Raw genomic sequence first — 22502 nt, forward strand, 5'->3', positions numbered from 1 at the left:
TAATAGTGTTTACAAACAACTCTAATGGCCACTTCCAAAATTTCGTTAAATTTTCTTTTTTAGAAAAAATTGTGAATTCATTTCGCAAAAGGTAGACGATTTAATCTTTGCTGTTATTAACTCTTAATTATTCTTTAATCTCAGACCTTCAATGAGAGATTCAAAAGGAAAAATTCGAGGAAGCAAGAAATTTAAATTCCAACTGGAGGAATTTCTTTTGAGGCCAACTATCATCACCAGGTGCCTTCCATTAGAGTTTAATGCTTTGCCGTGGTTTCCTTACAGAGTCCTACAGATAAGGGCCCCAATATGCCCTAAACTAAAAGACAGTCGACCAGGGCCCCCTAAGGAAGAGGAGGGGAGGAAGTCTGGGCGAGACCTTAGACGGACCCCACACAGGTCCGGCTGCACTCGGTGCGAGGCTTCGGGAGTTGCGGGACCCAGCCTGGCCCTCGGGGGGCGCAGCGGCGCACACCAGCGTCCCGGGCGAAGTTGCTTTCAGGTGGAACACTGTTAAACCACGGGCAGGGGCTTAAAACACACACGCTTCTCCTCCTGCACCCACAACCGAGCAGGCGGCGCTGGGCCTGTGCCCGCCGAGTAGGGGAGCCCGGCGGCGCGGGCTGGGGAAGGCGCCGACACTTTCGCCCTGTCACTTTCGCCCTGTCAATTTCGCCCTGTCACTGAGCGTTGGCACCGGCCAGCACCCGGGGGTCCCGGTCGGCCGAGAAACGGCGTTGCGCCACACCCAGGCGCGAGGCGGCGCAGAGAGAGGCTGTACCTGGCAGGCACCCACGTACCTATCATGATCACTGGGCAGATGGAGGCTGTTGGGCAGGAGAGGACCTAAGCGCACCGGCGGCGCTCGGCGGTTAAATCCACCAGTCCTCCCCTCCCCCGCGCCTCGTCCGGGGAATGCGCACGCGCAGGCTGTGCGTGGCCCAGGGCTTGCTGGGAGTCGTAGTTTTAACGCGTAGCTTCTCCTCACATCGCCCTTTCCGGCTTAGGGCCCAGGAAACGTACGTCACTGGGGAGGCCGGGCTGCTCGCCCGCAAAGTTGACGAGTCGCTTAGCAACCGGGAGGCTTACCTTTGGAAGCTTGTTGCAGCTCTAGCCACGGTCCTGCCCTCTTCCCGCCCCTCCCCTCCCCTAAACTCCGTTCACCTAGGAGCTGCCAAACATCTGGATCAACCTGGGCATTACGAGGGGTTGAATTTCTACCATTAACGCGCCTTTTTACATTTTTTTCCGACTTCCTGTTCACATCCGTAAAACCCACTGATTCTTTTACTACACTTTTTATGAGAACAAGACATTTTCTAGGAAGATGGTGGCAGAAAAAGAGACCCTGAGCTTAAACAAATGCCCAGACAAGATGCCGAAGAGGACCAAGCTGCTGGCACAACAGCCGCTCGCGGTGCACCAGCCTCACTCCCTGGTTTCTGAGGGCTTCACAGTCAAAGCCATGATGAAAAACTCAGTCGTAAGTGATCTTCCTGAATTGAATGCACTCGCTCCGAATCAGGGAACACGATGCTATAGAGGTTGGCCAGCCTTAGGATGGATTCTGAGCCCATGTCCTGGGTGGTCTTTGCCATCAATGACAATTACTCGGCCAGTAGCAAATGGTGCCCAACAGTGTGTGGAGGTCAGGCTAAGTTGTTAGAATCTTGGGCAAGTGATGTACTGTGCCCATGTATAAGCACCTTCCTAATAACTCATGGTCTCTGGACCACCCAAAATTACTCTTAAGCTATTTTACACGAAGACAAAAGAGCCCCTTTGCTTATTGATTCCTAGACTAGCCACACTCAGCAAAGGGCAACGTAGAAGGCGAATTCTTGGAAATCATAAACTCTTGCAAAATTTAACGTGAGGTAATACACAACTGGCAACATCAACTCATTAAATAATCTGCAGTAAGAAATTTCACCTCTTCCACCCAGAAAATTTTAGAATATCCTAGCATGTACTCTAACAACACTAAGTCTCTTACAAAATGATACCAACTTGTTGGAGTACTCAAAGACAACTTAATGTGGAGACTATTTCCAGTTAGGCCTTCTAAACATATTTTTAACAATCCAAGGTATAGTTCAAATATGTCTGCCTATTTACATGTCATGTTTCCTTTGTACTATTTGTGGTAGTAAATACCATTAGGAAAAAAGGAAATAAAATGCACACAGATGTTTTAGCTACATGCAAGATTTTTTAAAAACCTTCCTATTTGTTAAATAGCTTTAAATTTGGTATGCTAAACCAGATTCTGCTACTGAGTAAGCACCTGTCTGGGAATGAGACATTAAATAAAAAATGCAGCTTTCAAATCTGTATAATTTACACCATGGGAGGATTTGACTTATTGTGTGATAATTCGTTTTGTTAAATGCATAGTGATGGTTTCCAATGTCACATTATTTCTTTTACTTATATGTTGCTAGCCTAGTACCTTATTCCTAAATCACATCCTTAAAATATATAAATGAAACAGATTACCTATAGACCTCTAGGTCAGATTCCCATGTTGCTACACAAAATTATATCCTCCCTGTTGGAATGTGTGTCAGATGATTTATGGTAGTTAAGATTCTTGGAAATAGACTAAAATCCCTGCTTGTTGTAACTGCAGTTCTTTTTCATGGAATTGCACATAAGTAGGTTCTCATGGGAGTCGGGATGACTCATTTATCAGCAATACAGAATGCCATAACCATTCAAGTTAACCATTTAGTTTTTCTTCTATACAATATTTATAATTTTGGTGATTTTTTCAGTGGTATATTTTCACATAACAAATATGTTTTTATAAGATCAATTTTTTTTCCTTTTTTTCCTAAACCAATTTTCTTACATTCTTATGTCATGTTACTTTTTAACATGGCTTTATACCTAAAGTCATAGTTCTGCAAAATCAGGTCTTTCAGTGTTGTCAAATGTAATGATACTCCTACAAGACTCAAAAACAAAACCATTGATTATGAAGTGGGCTCTATGCAAACAACTTATTTGAGATAAATAATCTTCTCTTTTCATATTTTAAAGGAAAATCTTTTAGTGGCAATACCTCTCTCTCCATTGGGATCCTCAAAACAAGATGGGTCATTATTTTTACTTCGTTTAGTAGAAATCATAATTCTTAAATATAAACACTGAGCACAGTTTTAGGGATTTGGCATTTTGAGATCAGCAAAACAAAGTCTCTATCCTTAGTACTCTAAGGAAAAACAGCAACAACAATGATAAAATCTTCATAAAAGAAAGGCAACACTGTTTATACAAAATAACATCAGTGGTACCAAAAATAAAAAATTTTCTTTTTATATACAATGTTTACATTTCATCATTTTTGTCTTCAGGAGTATAGACTTTTCAGTATTGTAAAGTAAAATATCCTCTTCCCTTTCTGAAGATATATTCTATTCTGGAGATATGTATGTCAATTTTTAGTTTTCTTAATTGTAACTATATGTTCCAAAAGCCACCCCCTCCAACAATTTTCCCAGTGTTAGGGAACTTCAGTTCCTCTTTCAAATCCTAGCTAATTAGACAAGTCACCATTCTAATTCTCTTCTACACAAGAAATTAAGAACTGTATCCTAAAGAGTTCTATAGAAACTCTTGATGTTTCTTCAAGTGCTATGATGATGTAAGTACACAGAGTCTACCATCAGCAGATTTGATCAGACTGACTGTGCAAACAGAAATCCCTATTTAAACAGTCACAATCTGTATATAAGAATGCAAAATTATTTATAAAATAATGATAGATGGATGTAAATAGCAATTTTTTTAAATCTTAATGTCAAATGTTCTTCAATAGTAAGTAATTTCCATGAAATTTTTGTTGCATTCTATATGAAAACAAGCAATCACAAAAGCCCTACAATAAAAGAATAATATTCTAATTCATATTTTTATAATGTTTGCCTATAAAGGGTAATAGGAGATACAGAATTTGAAAACTTCATTGTTCATTTTTCATTTAGGCCTTGTTTGGAGTATGATAGAGCTCCTGAACAGAAACTAGTAACCCAGTGTTGTATTATCTTCATTTAGGCATAGAGTAGATGCTTTCTGTGCTAATCTACTTTATCAGAAAGCAAATTAGGATATGGACCCAAGTTTATGATGATAGAGAAGTTGAGTTATGATACTTCCACAGGGCCAGTAAGGTCTTCTGTGATCTAACCCTGTTCTGTGTTTTTAATTTCATCTCCCACTATTCTCATTTGCTTCAGCCAACATGAACCCAGAAAATAAACTGTAATTCTTCATTCTTGTGATTTTACTTATTTTGTTCCCTTTACTTTCATGCTCTTCTTGCCACATTTCTACAAATTCATTCTATCATTAAGTAACAACTACCTACTCACCACTGACTATGTGCCAAGCCCAGTTTAAATGCTGGGAACTTAGCAGTCAACAAGAGACAGAACATTTGCTGTCAAGAAGCTTATATTTTTGTGGCCACCAAAATGCCAACTGCTTTAAAGAAACCTTCCCTAATTCTTCCTCCCTGTCACCCAAGACAGAAAGTTATATTTTATTCATTGATTTCTAGTTTATATTATGGTTATTTCTGCTCATGCTTATCTCCTTATATAAATTTCCAGTGAAAGCAGATCTGCATCTAAGTCATTTTTTAATCCTAACCAGAACCTAATAGTGTACTCAATAAATATTTGATGAACGCGGAAAGCAGTTCTACCCTTCCTTCTTATGTTCTCCCTCTTTCTTGTTGCTATAATTGTTATTGGTCTCTAGTTTGAATTGTTTTAACTATCCTCCCCAATTTAGGAGCCCATGTCACCTCAAACCCTCAGGAGGTTCCCCATCTCACTCACAGTGAAAGCTAATGTTCTTGTAAGTTCTCGCAAGCCGTTAAGGCCCAATGTGACCTGGCTGCTGTTGCTTCTCTAAGCATAAATATTAGTACTCTCTCCCTCGCTCATTCAGTGCCATCCACACTGGCTTCCTTGCTGTTCTTTGAATACACCAGCTGCCCGGCTGCCTCAGTGTCTTCATCATTCCCATTTCCTCTGCCTGAAATGCATTTTCCTCTACGTATCACCATCTCTTGGTACTTCAAATTTTTGCTAAAAAATTAACTATTTAGTGAGGCCTTTCCTGACGGCTGGATTTAAAATCTCAACCTCTTAATAATCCCCTCCATCCCTGTTCCAACACTCACATCTCCCTTCCCTGTTTTATATTTTTCCATCTAATATTAATTTAGCTGATCCTGTGTTGTGTTCCACTGGAGAGTAAACTGTTGAAGGGCAAGCAATTTTATTATTTCACTCACTGCTGCATCCCCACCTCAGGCAAAATTTCTGGCACATAGTATCTGCTATTTTTCTTTTATTGGTCCCATGAATTAATGAATGACTATATTTCATACTATAATTAAACAATCATCTTTGAATTATCAGCTTCAAAGAAAATGCTAATGATGTTATATAAATACTAAATCTAGGAATGAGAATAATTTACAAATGTTTTATGCAATATTTTTATTAGCTTATTATAAAAGTTATACATATTCATAACAAAAAATTAAAGTAGTTTGGCTTAGAAAAGCTTTCTTCTGTGTAAGATTATACGAAAAAATTTAGTCTTTTTTTTCCTCTAGTTCTCTTCTAATTTCAACATTCTATTTTAAAAGTTTGCTTCATCTTAAATCTTTTGGTTCAGGAAGTAAGGTAGAAATTCTGATTTTTATCCGCAAATGGCCAGAAAGTTGTTACATGACCCTTTGTATGGTTAAACTAAATCATACCAAGTATCTTTTTATTAAACTTAGGACTTCCTATTTGATTTAAATGATATATCAGTGCTATATGTATATTAGTTAAAGTAGCTTTGTTAATAATTAATTAATATCATATCTTAATGCTTTAATATATAATAGGGCTAGTCATCTCTATTCCATTTTGCTTTTCCAACCAATCCTGTGAAAAGGCAGGGCAGACTATTTTCTTTCACTTAACATATAAATCTCAAACAATTTAATTTTTGTTATAGTTTAGAGATACATTAAATGACAGAGCAAAGAATGGAACCTGTATTTCTAGATTTTTCTTACAATAGCTCTCTCGATAATTTTTTAACACTTTGGTTGATGCATAATATACATACAGAAAATGCACGTATTGTAAGTGAATCACTTGGTGGATATTAAACCAAACACATTGGTGTGACCAGCACCCAAATCAAGAATTATCGACAGTGCAAAACCCCTATCAGTTCCTTTCTAGTCACTACCCAAACACACCCTCAAGCTAAGCTTATTCTGACTTTATTCAACAGATTATTTTTGCCTCTTTTTGTACTTATATACATGAAATCATAAAGTACATAATTGTTTTGTATCTGGTTTCTTTCATCAGAATTTTTTGTGAGAATCACCTACATTGTTGCATACAATTATAGTTGTAAATGAATTCTTCATGTTTATTCCTGTATGGTATTTTCATGTGTGAATATACCATAATTTGTTTATCCATTCCTTTCTTGATGGATATTGTGACTTCCAATTTAGGAGTGTTACAAGTAGTGGCACTAGGAAAATTCTATTCAAATTTTTTTAAAGAATATAGCTATGGATGTTCAAGGATATATACCTGGAAGTAGAATTGCTGAACCCTAAGTTATGCATATGTTTGGCTTTAGTAACTACATTGAAGCTATTTTTCCAATTGATTTTTCAAATTTAAACTCTTGTCAGCTCGATATGAGAGTGCTATTTGCTGTATGGTCTCACCAATAATTAATATTTTCTTTATTTTATATTTTAAGTATTCTAGTGGGTATATAATGTTATCTCCTTGTGGATTTAATATTGATTTTTATTGTGACTAATGAAGTTAAAAACTTTTTTATGTGTTTGCTGGCCCTTTGGATATGCTCTTTAGAGAAGTATCTCTTTAAGATTTTGCCTGTTTTTCTCTTGGCTTGATTAGGCTTATTAATTTGTAGTACTTTTCTTTCATTTCTATTCTAAATAATATGAGGCATTTGTCAAATACTTGTATTGCAAGTATAGTTTCCCACTCTGTGAGTTTCCTTTCCATTGTCAATAGTGACTTTCATCCCTCTCTTTTAAAAGTATATACTTTGTGAAAAAAAGTGTTTATCTCAAACATATTTATGTATTTCTTTATAATGTCTTTCTCAACAAATTTCAACTCACAATGAAATACATATACATTAAGACACATGACTTTGAAAATAAATGGGAGTGATAAGAAACAAAATAGAAAAACAATAGTGAAATAATGAAATAAAATATAATTAAAGTAGAAAGCCTGCGCTAAAGAAAAGGAGAATCAATTTTGCCATTCATAAGGGTCAGTATATTTATCGATTGATGTTCAAATTTAATTCTGAGCTTCTTGGCATCTGTTGCTGAAAGGGGAACATTATACACTTCTCATTATCACAAAAGCAGAAGCCTATCAATCCCTCTAGGGAATTCAAGCTTTCTCTACACTGAATTCTCAGAGAAATTGATCATGTGGCATTTTAAATACATACAACATACCATGTCTACATTTTTATTTCTTAAAAGAAACACAGTAGCAAATATCCATAAAAGATTCCAGTGAGGGCCAAGTACATAATATTAAAATCCATCTTGGTGAACTGGATTTTGCATGAAATTAAATTAATGAAGTGCATGTATCTAGGCTTTGGTGGTCCAATTTGATCCAGAAATAAAACTCACAGCACCCACAGGAGTATGTAGATTGTATATTTTTTTAGCTCTGGTTCTCAGTAGATTTTATGATGGAGCAAGATAGCTGCTGTTTTTATAAGTTGGCAGAGAGGAAACGTGATGTGATGAGAGCACGGAGCTGGATGACCGGAAAGGGTCTTGGACTGGGAAGGCTTCCTGATGGGAATTGCGTTTGGTGAAATATCACAGATGAGGAGGACCTAGGGGAGTGTGCAAAGGCTAAGATGAGACAGACCAGGCTTCCTAGTAGTTTGGTTTTCAATCCTTATTTTCTGTTTTCTGTGCCAAAAATAATTATGTCGTAAATTCTGTTTATTACGTACATGTTTAAAATTATCTAAATTGCATGTTTTATAGACTATAGAGAGTGTATATACCTACTTTATGAAGAATGTATGTGTGTATAGTTTGCATTGTGTGTAATACTTTATATGAAATTTTATGAATTCCTTCTAATATACTAATATTTTACACGTTATTGCAAGTACATAAGCATTTAAAAGGTTTCATAAAATTCTGTCTTCTAAATATACCATAATTTACTTAGCCTTTCACCCAGGTTGTTATCAGTTTTTGGCTATTATGTTATTTCTACTAGTAATGTTGAAATTCATATCTTTGTATAAAAAAGTGTTTTCTGTATTTTAAAATATTTCCTCGAAATATAATTTCTGAAGCAGAATTACTGGGTCAGAGCTCTCAGGAATCTGAAGACTCCAGTAGAAGTTTGATTTATGCTGCCACCTGCAGTACTTGAATGTGCCTAGTGTGCCCACTCCTGTGGCCTGAGGCCCTGGGCTTGGGGGTTCCGACAACCCAGGCCCTGCCTGATGTTCCCCTTCCCACTTGCCCAGTGTTGAGGGTCAGAATCGCAGCAACTCTGAAACCTATTCATGATACATATTAGGAATGGGTTGGAAACATTTAAGGTTGTAGTTCTCAGGTTGCAAATTGGAATCACTTAGGAAGCTTAAAAATACTGATTCCTGAGCTCCCACCGAATGATTCCCATTTAATTGCTCTAGTTTTTCTGGGGTTGATGTACTTAATCTTTAATTAGGGGTTGAGAACATTTGGGTATATAATTTCCAGATAAGTATTCAATTTTTCCAGGACATTTATTAAATAATGTTCTATTTCCCACTTTGTGTATTATTTTTGTATCATAATTCTACATAATAATCAGAGCTATTCAAGAGGAATTTTTAACCAATGTCGCATAGTTTTAATTATTATACCTTGATAATATGTTTTAGAAATGAATGAGGCTAATTTTTCTTGAAAATTCATACCTATAATGTTCATTTTAAATTTTGACATTTTACCGGTTTAATCTTCTGGAAGATCTTCTAGTAAGATGTCAAGCTGCACATCCCTTTTAGATTGAAATGATCATATAAATCACTTGCAAATAATGATTATCTTTGCAACAGTGTCTTCACTCACAGTAACATAGTTTATTACTCTATGTTTATAGGTATAAGTGGAATTGCTGGATCATATGGTAGTTTTATTTTTAATTTTTTGAGGAACCCCCATACTGTTTGCATAGCAGCTGTGCCATTTTACATTCCTAGCAACAGTATAGAAGGGCTTTCTTCTTTCCACATCCTTACCAACACTTGTTATCTTTTGTCTTTTTGATAATGGCCATTTTAACAGGACTAGGTGGTATCTTATTGTGGTTTTAATTGGCATTTCCCTGATGATTTGAGATGTTGAGCATTTATTCATATACCTATTGGGCATTTGTATGTCTTCTTTTGAGAAATGTCTGTTCACATCTTTTTCCCATTTTTAAATTTGTTTCCTTGCTATTGAGTTGTTGGAGGTCATGTTTTACTTTTAATATTGTGGGGTTTTTTAAACAATTATTTTCATTGTAAAAGAGAATGATTCTTAACAGTCTTAAGAAAATACATAAAAGGGGAAAAAGAAATGTCAAATCCCATTCACTAGAGTTAATCACTGTGGAATTATTCCTTGTCAACATAAGCTTTTTTCTTTGTAAAACTGGAGTCATAGCATACAGGTATCATTAATATACTTTACAATTTAGTATCGACCAATGTATTCTCATTGCAAATTTATTAATTTGTGTTTTTCTTGATTAGATTTACTTAATTTTGTTTCATTCACTTTGTTTCTCTTTATATAGTATCTCCTGAATTGATATACCAATTCTTCTGGTCTTGATAACAGATTTTTTTATTTCTACTGTCCCATTATTTTATTTCTCTTTTCATTATTAAAAATTTTTACTGCTTTTAATTGGATTATTTATTTAATATCTCTTTTTAATAACTTTTATTTTTAGTGAAATTATTATTCTTGTTATTATTAAAGGTATGTAATTGTACTTTTGCTTCCCACTTTTATATGATTACTATTTATGAGGAATTATTTTTCCCATTGGTTAGAGACTAATGATTGTGTTTGATTATGATTTTTAAAATTAGTTGCTAGATAGTTATGTAATTTGGTTTCTACAGTTTAAGCTGCTTGGAATTGATTAAAATTTTGGTCTAGAATAGGACCTTTTCGCAGAAATGTTCTATGGAAACTTGAAAAAGACATTTTCTTTTTTGTCTAGAGTTATTCTGGATTGTTAAATGCAGATAGTTTGTTTTAGTGCAAAATATATCAGAGAACATCTATATAAAAATAGGTTACTATTTACTATGGTAAGTCATATATATAGTAAGGATTTGGTCAGTCTTAGGCATATTTGAAATAGGCATATAAGTTTTGGTATTCTCTCCTATTTTTTTCTATATTCCTATGTAATAATCTATAAGAAAACAATTTTTCTAAAGTTATCTAAATTGAAGATTTTTAAAACAACTTATTACTAAAATCAATTTATATCATTTAATGTTTATGGCTCTGGCGATTTTGATCAGTAAATAGAAAATATGAAAGAAAACAAGTTATAAGCAAGAATCAGAAAACAATGAAGAAAACTGAATCAAATGTATTCTTTGGTTTCTCTTTAACCACACCACAGAACTTATCAAATTTCTGTTTGGGGAGTTCTGCAATTAACCTGACAATAGTTAACAATCTTTACTTATACTTACTTAAGGGGACTAGAATTCTAGAATTTGTCTATATTATTTCTGTTATTTTATTTTCTGGAAAAGATATATTTGTATATTGAATGTGTATCTTTCATATTTAATGCCCTTCAAGTGAAATTTTTTAAATAGAGGATTCAGGGAGACCTATCCATTTTGCTTCTGCTTCCTTAATAAGAATTGACTTAAAAATCCATTTGCTACATTTGGGGAGTTGTGATGACACATACTTGACTAGACAGTGATCATATATTAGTGAAAAGCATATCAAGGCTTAACAACTAGGGTGACTGTTGATTTTTTAGGACCTAGAAAACAAGACAAGAGACACTTAGATTTTTGGGATATGAGAATTGAAACTTTCAAGCCTTTGTGAGGTAATTCAGTTAGTCTGTGGTAGTACAGAAGTATTATGTTCAGGGAGAGATTTTTTTTTTTAAGTTTTTTTAATATATGGAAGATTCATAGCCTAAACAAAAATTTAAGATACCATTATTCGTGAATTTTCTTCTTACCAAAGTTACTATCATTTTGGAAAAAATACATGGATCGATGATATTATAAAGAATAATTATGTTATATAAAAAATAATTTATATTTTAGAATTATCCTCCTAAATCAATTCAAGTTAGTCATTGATGTAATGTAGATTAGAGAAAGTAATACTAGAAAAAATATAATTATGTAATAAATGCCAAATAAAATAATAAATACGAGATAGATTGTGGCTAACTACCTTCCTTTTGTGGTTTTTGCTTAGCAGAAAATCTACAGAGAAATATATTTCACAGATTGTCTATTCTAAATTAAAGTAGCTATGAATAAATAGTCCCTGAGACAAACAGTAAATCCTTTACCAAATCGTCTGTATCTGCAATTTGTACTAAAAAGAAAAAGTTATTTTGCATGGTAAAACTGTAACTTTATTTCAAAATTGAGTAAAATGACACATTGTTAAATGTTTTCACATGAAGACAAAAATTCTTTGATCTTAACACTATATTATATTTAAATGCAGTTTAGAATTTTATATGTCTTAGTGATTATAGACAAAACAGTAACGGTTGTATAAGATAAATGTTAGAAATTTTAAACAATAATGATGGATGCCTCTGTTTATGCTTTATTTCCTACTGAAGTTTCTTGAGTAAATAATGTATTTGCTGATGATTTCACTAGATTACACATACATTCACAGTGGTTTAATACAAAAAAATTACCTTCTATTATTATTATGAATAAATATGAAAACAGTTTAGGAGAAGTCCATCAAATGTAGCTTTTACATATAAAGAGTGAACTGTAAATGGCCAGTGTTTTTGTCCCCCCTCCACTCAGTGCTTTGCACAGTATGGTAGACATAGGAGATGCTTGGTAATGAGCATTTTGATTTTTTTAATCCTAACTTATTTTGTGAAAATAATTCAACTGTTAATGTCCATCTTGTTACACATTTCTTTCATATTCATCACTTATAGGAAAAAGATAGGTGATTAATTGACTAAGAACTTGTTTATAGGTAAAAATACCCTTCTCTATATCACATTAAGCCTTCTGTTTTTATGAATAGAAACTAATTTGATTGATTTGAAATTTATCAACACTTGATAAAATCACCGAAATGACACTTTAGTAAAAGCAAAGAAGCCAGAAACCTTGGGAGGTTATCAAAAGCATGACCCAGCACCAATACATTGGGTATATTGGACATATTAATAATTGAAATGCCTCTAGTGACTTCTGTAGTGAAAACACCAGGTTTATCTAGAGCTAATACTGGCAAATGCAGTATCAACCAAATGGAGTGAGCTAGGGTAGGACTTAGGGTGAGAGAGACATGGGAAACAGTTTAAAGTGATTTAGCATAGGCAACAGTTTGAGTTGACTCCAAACCTAGGTTCCCAAAATAAGCCAAGATTCAGCTAAAATGATTAATAACAGGAGACAGGAGGCTCAATGCATGTAAAAATCAATTGTAATCCAAAAATATCCTTAAAACTCTTAGGCTCTTATTAGGAGATGCCCAGGCTATTATCACAGCCTCTGGAAAGGCAGAACATTAAGGGGGCTAAAAAATTATGTCTGACTGTCAAGCTGATGTTGACAGTTTCCATTACATTTTAAGTTTTACTATTTTATAAAATAATTAGCTCAGCCTGTTAATTTTATTCTGTGGTCTTGTAATTTAAATCTTACCTCTAACTCTGGTCAGTCACCCTCAAATAAGTTACATTTGTCACTAAGGAAAGTGGGTGGGAGTGAATCTCCTGAAATTTATTAAAATATTGGAAAACCAACTCAGAAGATATAGTCTATAGTAGAAGATGTACATAATCTCTTTTCCATTGTCAAATTTGAAATCTCTACTTTCAAATTGCCAATCACATCAATCATATTTTAAAGTATCAGCGAGTTTCGTGCACAGAGTTGACAGGTGAAGCCGTAGGGAATGCCTTATCCAAGCCTGTCGGTCCCTGTCTTCTGCCTACTCCCCTCCCCCAGGCCCACATTCCTTCAGTTCTCCCACTTTTAACTATTTCTTATTTTCAATATTTTAATTGCGTTATTTCAAGTCTGTAAATAATATGCTTATACTCCTATTTTTAAAAATTTCTTTACTGAAGAATCAGCAGTAAACTATATATATTAAAGTATAGAATGTGGTAAGTTTAGACATACATATACAGCTATAAAGCCAAGCCATGACAACAATAAAAATAGTGAACATATCCATTACCCCCATTACCCGTACCTGTTTGTAATCCGTCACACTCCTTCCCCCAAACTCGAGTTAACCAATGATATGCTTTCTGTCACTAGAGATGAGTTTGCTTTCTATAAATCGAATTACACAGAATGTACTCCATTTTTTTCCTGGATTTTTTTTTCAGTCAGTATAATTATTTTGAGATGTGTCCATGTTACTGCATGTAACATAATACTTTATTCCCTTTTTTTTTTTTTTTTTTTGAGACAGTGTCTCACTCTGTCACCTGGGGCTAGAGTGTAGTGGCACCATCATAGCTTACTGCAGCCTCATACTCCTGGGCTAAGCAATCCTCCTGGCTCAGCCTCCAGAGCAGCTGAGACTACAAGTGCACACCACCCCACCAGGCTGATTTTTCTACATTTTGTAGAGACTGGGTCTCGCTCCTGCCCAGGCTGGTCTCGAACTCCTGACCTCAAGTGATCCTCCCTCCCCAACCATCCAAAGTGCTAGGATTACAGGCATGAGCCACCACACCTGGCCTTTTATTCCTTTTAATTGCTGAAATAAGGATATAACACATTTTGTTTAACCACTTACTGTTGATGGACATTTGGATTGTGTCCATTGTATGGTTGTTAAAAACAGATACTCTGAACGTTCGTGTACAAGTCTTTGTATGGATGTGTGTTTCTCTCTCTTAAATATCTAAAAGTGCACTAATTGCACCAACTGTCAAGAAGTTGAGGCTGGGCACGGTGGCTCACGCCTGTAATCCTAGCACTCTGGGAGGCCGAGGTGGGTGGATCGCTCGAGGTCAGGAGTTCGAGAACAGTTTGAGCAAGAGCAAGACCCCATCTCTACTAAAAATAGAAAGAAATTATCTGGCCAACTAAAATATATACAGAAAAAATTAGCCGGGCATGGTGGCGCATGCCTGTTGTCCCAGCTACTCGGGAGGCTGAGGCAGTAGGATCCCTTAAGCCCAGGAGTTTGAGGTTGCTGTGAGCTAGGCTGATGCCACAGCACTCTAGGCTGGGCAACAAAAGAAGACTTTGTCTCAAAAAAAAAAAAAAGTTGAGAGGGTCAAAACCCCACAGTGTCAGCTTTTCCCCAGCTGGCACATGAAGTTATTAATGGCAATGACAAGTTCATCTTTATCATCTCTGAGGCATTCAAAAGATCTCACAGAGTATGTATAAGCCTGCTTAATACATAAAGATAATTCTCTTAGGCCACACAATAAAGAAAACATATTTCTTATTTTAATAAGTGTAAACTGTATCACTGTTTATAGCAGCACTCTCATAATATGGAAACACTGACCATTTATTTATATATGGTATTAAATATATGGCTTCTATAGGAGCTTTATTGAAATATTGTTAGATTATGAAAACCAAATCTTTATAATTTTTTTCCAGTAAAATATATTTATGTTTGCTCCATTGTAGGTTAGCCAACGTACACTGATGTTTAGAGCTTCCCATGATAAACTATGATAGTTAGTACTTTAATATTCTGCTTCATTTGTTGAGATTTATTTGTTCCTCACACATCAAACTTAAATTTGTGTCTGCCTTCATTTATTTTCTTTCAAAGATACCTACGAATCCTTCACATTTTACAAGGAACCATAAATTTATTTCAGCCTTGGGCCAACAGCTAGCTTTCATGTGACCTAGATGCATATATGCAATTTAGTCTGTGAATTTTGAAAATTTGAATGATAGCACATTAAACTGGAATAATGAACCAATAAAAGTTTTTACAGCATTTGGAAAAATTATTTCTCAAACATTCACGCTGTCATTTTATTCATTAAAATTATTCTAGGATCATAAATTAGACCATGTGTTCCTAAGGCGTGAAAAATCAACAGATTATTCCTGATGATCAATTGATTTGACCTGGTTACAAGATAGTAAAATCTTGTTTTGGAAAGCTAGACTAGGCATTTGTCTCTAGTTTATCCATCTTCAGCTAATAGAATAACATTCTTGGGAAATCTTTAAGATGATGTCTATAATGCTTTTCACATATTAAGTGCTATGATTTGCCACAAAATTATTATCTTCATATAGTTCCTGCAAATGTGTGACAATGGTTTCGAAGTGGCAAAGCCTCAGCTGTTTGATCAGTAAATGGGAATACTACTACAACTTTACAAGGGTTTTAAGGGAGATTAAATGATATATTACTGTGAAACACAAAGCACATGCTCAGTGACATGGAAGTCATATGTATTAAGGACTCAGGAGATAGTGGTTTTGTATTTTTCACTAATCTGTTAACATGTAACTGGCCTAAATATCTATAAACCAGACCTTTAGGAATTTTATGGGATTCTAATGTCCTCCTCCATGCTTTTGCCAAGAGTGGTAGTGAGTTATGTGCTCAGGAAGGCATATTAATGCTTACAAGTCACTAAGGTACAATTTCGTGTTTGTCTAATGACTTCATTGGCCTTTACCTTGGTTTACAAATTCATTTAATTCAATAAGGAAGAGACCTTTTCCTACAGTTTTTGAGCTAGTAAAAGATGTTTCCAAGCCATACATATTCTTTTTATTTGGGTTGATATATGTAATTCAAGCAATTTTAGAGGTGATTTTTTTTTTTCACTTTTTAGGAATTGCTTTAAAATTAGCATAACATCTATCTATATTGGTATTTCTGTTTTCTGTTAATGGGGATGATCCTTATTTTTCAAATAAATAATAAAAATCTCAGAAGAAACATTTCATATCTAAGCATTTTAAGTTGTTATCTGGCAACTAAATGCATTAATCCAAACAAATAGAGTTTATTGAGATTATTCGTATCCCCATTAGTCATCCACACATTGGTGTCTAATAGTTCAACTGCTATGATTAAATACCATTCATCTAGCAGCAGTTCTGAAATCTTTTATAGCTTTGCAAGACATGATAAAAAAGAATAAGAATTTTCTGTAAGATCTGGTTTAACTTCAGTTAGAAATTTTCCTTTTAAGTTTTTAGTCTTAATCTTAATTCTGAATATCAAATAGAGTCTCTCAGATGAGTGATAAAGGCTAATTTCAAATTTTCACTAAATCTACAAATATACTCTTCATTTTCCCTAGTGTGGGCCTAAATTGCTCTGCTTGCATTTGTAATCAGAAATTGATTGGGTTACTGTGGAAACTGGAAGAGCGTATTGCTGGTTGAAGAAAAATATGGTATAAAAAATACTGCTATCATAATTGTCTGTCATCCTAAATGCCTATCATTTTGAACAGGACATTGATAAAATTTTCACACTTCACCCCAAAATGCTTCTTCTAGAATACTGCTTTGTGGTCAATATTAATCCTCTAGATTGATTTGACATCAAATGCTTTTGTTATATTCATAATTTATTTCTATGTTGAATTATATATTTTACACAAAGTGAAATTAGTTTCCATTTTATTCATACTTACAAGGCACATCTTCGGGAAAAACATGAAATGTAATAAAATATTAGTTATTTAGAAACCAGTCACCTGAAACATTTCAACCGCTGACAAAGAAGACACAAAATAAGTGCCAAAAATTCAGATGAAGACAGAATTTTTAACATGTTACGAAAGATAGCCTAGAAGAAGTGAAGGTCTATATTACACACACAGAAAAAGCAATATTATGCATTTTACAGTGTGAAAGCAAAGATGAATGCTAATTGTCTTTAAAAAGTTTGTCCTTCATATATGAGAGCTGAAAATGTAGATTGACCCCCAAAATGAGGAAATCAAAACAAGGTAGAAGAAAATGACCTTTGGCAGAGGCAGGAATGAGGACGATTAGGAGAGGTGACTAACAGCACATATTCTGGTATACAAATATCCATTAACATCAACTTTCTGGAGTTTTCTGGAGGCTTCCATTGGTTTCCTGATTGCAACAAGAACAAATGCAGAAAATTATCTGTGACTTCAAAGTTTAATAAAATATTACCAAGCCCCCAAAAGTCTTTGGAAATCAAAGATTCACAAAAGAAACCAACCTGCTGAAAAAGGTTAACAGAACATTGCATATATGTGCTTTAAACCCTGGTTAAAAACCAACTGAATGTGGTAACACACTTGACCTCTAGAGTGTCAGGGATAAGGAAAATGTTATGCTTTCTTTAGTTCTATTTTTATAAATAGTACCAGACACTGAGCAAAGAAGTCTGCGTTAGCAGAAAAATATTAAAATATGTAATAATATTTATGATGTCATCTAAATAATGTATTACTTGTTTAATGTATTGTTGAGATTTATATGCTGGATATTTGGATCCTCCTCTCCTAAGCTTGGGTTCTACATTCTACCACATACTTCTTTTTCTTTTTCTTTTTAGACTATTTATTTATTTGTTTTTATTTTTTAAAAATTTATTGATGATATAATTTTGATTCACTGACCATAATTGTATACATTTAGGAGGCACCATGTAATGTTTTGATATATGTACACAATATGGCATGATTGAATCAAGATAATTAACTTATCCGTCACGTTGTTTACCTATCATTTCTTATGGCGATACATTTGAAATTTAGTATCTTAATTATTTTGAAATATGTAATATGTTATTATTGACTGTAGTCACCCTGCTGTGCAATAGATCTCAAAACCTATTCTTCTGTCTACCTGAAACTTTTTGGCTTTTGATTAACTACTCTCCATCCTTACCCTCTTCACCCCCAGCCTCTAGTAGCCATCATTCTATTGTCTACATCTATGAATTTAACTTTATTAGATTCCACATACAAGTGAGATGATATGGTATTTTTCTACATAGATTGACATGGAATTGCCCTTATTATTGATATGAATAAAGTGGGTAAAGGAACATTCATTTGATAAGGAGAAATAGATGTTTTCCATTGATTACAACTGATCTTATTTGTAAACTTCTAAGACCAGATTTCACTGAAGAAAATAAATTGATGCTACTCGGAGTAAGAATGCTTATGTCTGTGAAGAACTAACAATGCCTTTCTAATTCATATTTGTCTTCTCATGAGTGTAGATGTTCGGTTAGGATTTGGGCATGTGAGAGTAAATCTAGCTATGGCTGTAGATTCTGTGAGCCGTGAGAATTTTCACAGTACTTCAGACGTCTGAAAATATTTTTGGTCATTGAGAAAATACACAGTCATAAAAGCGCCAGAACCACATCCAACATCCCACCAGCATTGAAGGAATGGTGGGTATTATTCATTTTAATGAATTTTATAATACACTTGCTCCATTGCTTTGTTTTATTAAAAATTATCCATCCAGCTTTACTAATAGTTACAGTAACTAATGTTTTTGTCACTACTTTGACCAGGTCTGAATATACTTTGGGAGACAAGAGACATGTGTTTGTTGGATATACAGAGGAAGTAAAATCTACTACTCAAGAATCTTAGATGACTAGAATTACGAGGAAATTCACTCAGTAGAATGTGTGATTATGTATGAGCTATTTATTATTTGGGGGTATAATAAATGTAGCTTCAGGTATATTATTTGTGTTTTACACATTGTTCTAAAACTCCAATATTAGGATTGTTTTTCTTGAAAATAAACCTTCAAATATTTATGTGTGTGTCTTAGCTACAGTTGCCAGAAATAGAGCCTGAAGCAGGGCTTTTTGTGTAATTTGTGTAAGGAGAGGCTTCTGTCATTGGTGAAGTCAGTGAGTGAAGCAGGAGAGGGCGGAGGGGGAACTAAGCAAGGATGTGGCCTTAAGTGATGTCGAGCCTCAACTGGATCTCATGAAGAAATGGTACCGAAGTTTCAGTCCTGTTTTGAGGCAGAGCAGGGAGACTTTTATGCATGACATGAAAGCTCCTCCTATGCCCAGAAGCAGTCATCAGCTACCAACCTGGCTACTCAGGTGAGAGGTATAACTCCCATGTGCCTCTGGGCAAGACTGCTCCAGTCTCCCAAGCCCAATCCTGAGAAGGTTGCAGGTGGGAGCTGTCAGCCATGGCGCACACAGCTGCCCGTGGGGATCTGTATGGAGCCCCAACAGCCTCCCACAGACAAAAGCAGTATCTTCAGAGTCAGCACTGTAGTGATCAGCTGAGGGGAATTTCAGACAGACCAAAGCTCAAGGCCACACTTTGAGAGGCAGGAATGAGTGTGGAATGTTTGAGGAACCTTGTGAGGGCATCATAGCGAGAGAAGGTGGGCAGTGGCAGAAGAGGAGCTCACGGTGATAGGAAAGGACCAGGGCACCAAGAGGCCTGTGAGCCAGATGAGGAGATGAAGCTTTATTTTATATGCCATGCAAAGCTGATGGAGGTGAGTGATGGTTTGATGTGATTGAGAAACCTCAGTGTGGCTGGAGGAAAGTGAATCAGGTAGAGAGAGGAGAAGGTATGAACTAAGATGAGAGCCTGGAAAGTGTAGGAAGCGTAGGGCCCTGTAGGCCTTTGGAAGGCCTTTGGCTTTTACCCTGGGCAGTAGTGGCCATTGAAAGATTATTACGAGAATAGCGACATGGTGAAATGATACTCTGGATACTGTGTGCAGAACAGGCCATCGGGCTCCCAGGGAGACCAGTTAGGAGGATTTTTCAGTGGTCCAGGTGAAAAAGAGAGAGTGACTCAGATGAAGGTGGTCGCAGTGGAGAGTTGGAAATCTGAATGTGGTCGGGGTAGATGGACTAGCAGGCAGCATTAGCTTACGGCTTAGCTGGGCAGGGGCTAGGGATGTGTGTGAGGAAATAGAAGAATGAAATGTCCTGTCTTTCTTTGTGGCTGGGGGACCCTTTCTCCAAAGGGTCCAGTGTCCCTAGTGCCACAGCTCTCTGCGGGTCACATTTTTTTCCCAAATGTTCCTCTAGAGACTCAAATTCCTCTGTTTAACTCAAGCAAAGCCATTTAGCTTCTCACTTTGGCTTGTTCCTAGGTCAATTTCTGCTTATCCAAAAACTAATTCTTTGTTGGCAGTGCTAAACAAAGTGCCATCTGTGGCTAGGTCTTACCCTTTAGCAACATAGATGAGCTGGTAGAAGTTTTAAAAATTGTCTTTCCTTTTTCTCTTCACTATAATTCTGTTTAAATAGAAAGGGGCAGGATCAAGATTTATTTTCCCGTGGATATGAAGTATTCTATTCCCTTTAGAAACCATAGGAAGCTTTGGTTTTGAATGTTTCTCCCTGCTTTGCTATCTCTGCTAAGCACTGTGCTTGTCATATCTCTCTTTTAATACAATAATCCCATGTATTAGATGGTAACATCCCAATTTTATAGGTGGGGCAATCGAGTCACAAGGATTAAGTTAATTGCCTAACATAAAACACTTGGGAATTTCAAAAGCCTATCTGAGTGACACTAAATTTATATACATTATAATGTCTCTAAAAATACAAAGAAACAAATAGAATCTAGTACAAAGCTCTATGTGGGCAGGAAACGCCACTGTCATATTCATTGTTTGTCACTGTCCCTAAAGACATTAACTGGCCTTTAGAAAGTTCTCAGTAAATAGGTGTTGAATCAATTGATCAATTTACTGAGGCATTATCGGTGTGGCTTTGGAAGCATGGAGGGAGAACTTCTGACTGGAAGCCTCTTAGTGGATGTGGTATTTCAAGGGCTTTAAGAACAAGGATTTCAACAGGTTGAAAACGGGAGTCTTCTGACTCCAAGCCAAGAAAACACAGTAAGGAAAGCCAAGGAACTATGTAAGCCATGGTTCCTCTTCTGTGGAAATGCTGGGAACTGAGGCTAGACAGCTTATTTATGATTTATCACTTAGGGCCTTGACTTCCTCGTTAAAGAGTTTGTACTTCATCTCTTTCCATGGCGGGCCTTTGGGGATGTTAAGGAGTAGGAACCTGGGATTCCTTTTCTTTAGTGTTTTCCTTGTAAGCTTTAGCTTAAAAGGTCATAAGTGCATGGATGTTCTTTAAAAGACTTGAAAAAGCTATTTATTTTTTTTTGGTAATAACAGCACTTAGTACAGCCCCAGGATAGCCATGGACATCGACACTGTGTCCTTTTCATTATAATACTGTTTTACATTATGTCACTAGGTGGTTATCTGTATCTTGTTGCATACTAAAAATTTCAGATTTTAAAATCAATTTTACATATAGACCAGTGAGTAACCAATTTAGGAAGCAGATTAGCTTTGCACTTTTTAAATGCCATCTTTGCTTTTCATACTGATAGCAACTCTATTGATTTGATTATGATATTGTTTTACAGCAAAGTATAAATTTGATTTATGGTTTGATGGTAAGTATTTATACTAGTTTGCCATATATTGCACTATTTTATCTCTGTAATTACACCAAATGGGCCAGGTTTTCTTTTAAATGACGTTTAAGCATACATTTAACTAAAAATATCCACTAAAGGGCACATGGGTTCTGTTTGCATGAAACCAATTAGTGATCCTGGCAGGTTTTGTATTTTTCTAGATTTTAGCACTTGCCTCTCGCAAATCAGAAGTTCCAGACTTTCAAATTTACAATATCCATTCAAACTTTAAATGCCCTTGATTAATAAAAATACATGTGACAGCAGAGTATAGCTCTGCTTTTAAGCTGTTAGAGAGAACATAAAAAGATTATGGCCTGCAGTAAATGTTATTATGGTCCTCAGATGTTTCCTGAGGGATTGAGCAATCTCCTGCACTTTCCTTAAGGCTGACCCTCTCTCCTTGAGAAGCAGCAGGGCTGAGGGCTGTGGAGGCAAGACCACTGTCAAGTCACCTGTCACAGCGCTGACAAGGCTCTGATATAAAACCTAATTTACAGTTGAAGAAGCACATCCATTATCCTTCCGATTTTAAAATAGAACATACATCAGCAAAATGATAAAAGAAAGTGCTTAAGAATTATGAATGTCAAGGACTATTTCATATCATAAAGTCACAACCTTTTTTGAATATTACTTTAAATTATAGCAGAGTTTAATGATACTCATGTGCTCTGTTCTCTGAAAGAGTATCACGGTATTCCAACTATTGATAAGCTAATA

At 35.5% G+C, this 22502-nt stretch overlaps 2 protein-coding genes across 3 annotated transcripts in view; one reads left to right on the forward strand and one right to left on the reverse strand.

Moving 5' to 3' along the window:
- Positions 1–863, reverse strand: part of PRKN (parkin RBR E3 ubiquitin protein ligase) — a 1165698-nt gene extending 1164835 nt beyond the window's left edge. Inside the window, exon 1 of the mRNA XM_069487460.1 lies at positions 801–863. Coding sequence (XP_069343561.1) covers positions 801–807 — 7 coding nt within the window. The 5' untranslated portion in view covers positions 808–863. The remainder of the gene's footprint in view (positions 1–800) is intronic.
- A 204-nt stretch (positions 864–1067) lies between these two features.
- Positions 1068–22502, forward strand: part of PACRG (parkin coregulated) — a 473831-nt gene continuing 452396 nt past the window's right edge. Inside the window, exon 1 of one of the 2 annotated variants that reach the window (XM_069488529.1) lies at positions 1068–1483. In XM_069488529.1, coding sequence (XP_069344630.1) covers positions 1328–1483 — 156 coding nt within the window. In that variant the 5' untranslated portion in view covers positions 1068–1327. The remainder of the gene's footprint in view (positions 1484–22502) is intronic. The other variant, XM_069488528.1, reaches the window with a different exon arrangement.

This window comes from Eulemur rufifrons, chromosome 15 (assembly GCF_041146395.1).
Source record: "Eulemur rufifrons isolate Redbay chromosome 15, OSU_ERuf_1, whole genome shotgun sequence".
In the NCBI taxonomy this organism is placed as follows: Eukaryota; Metazoa; Chordata; class Mammalia; order Primates; family Lemuridae; genus Eulemur; species Eulemur rufifrons.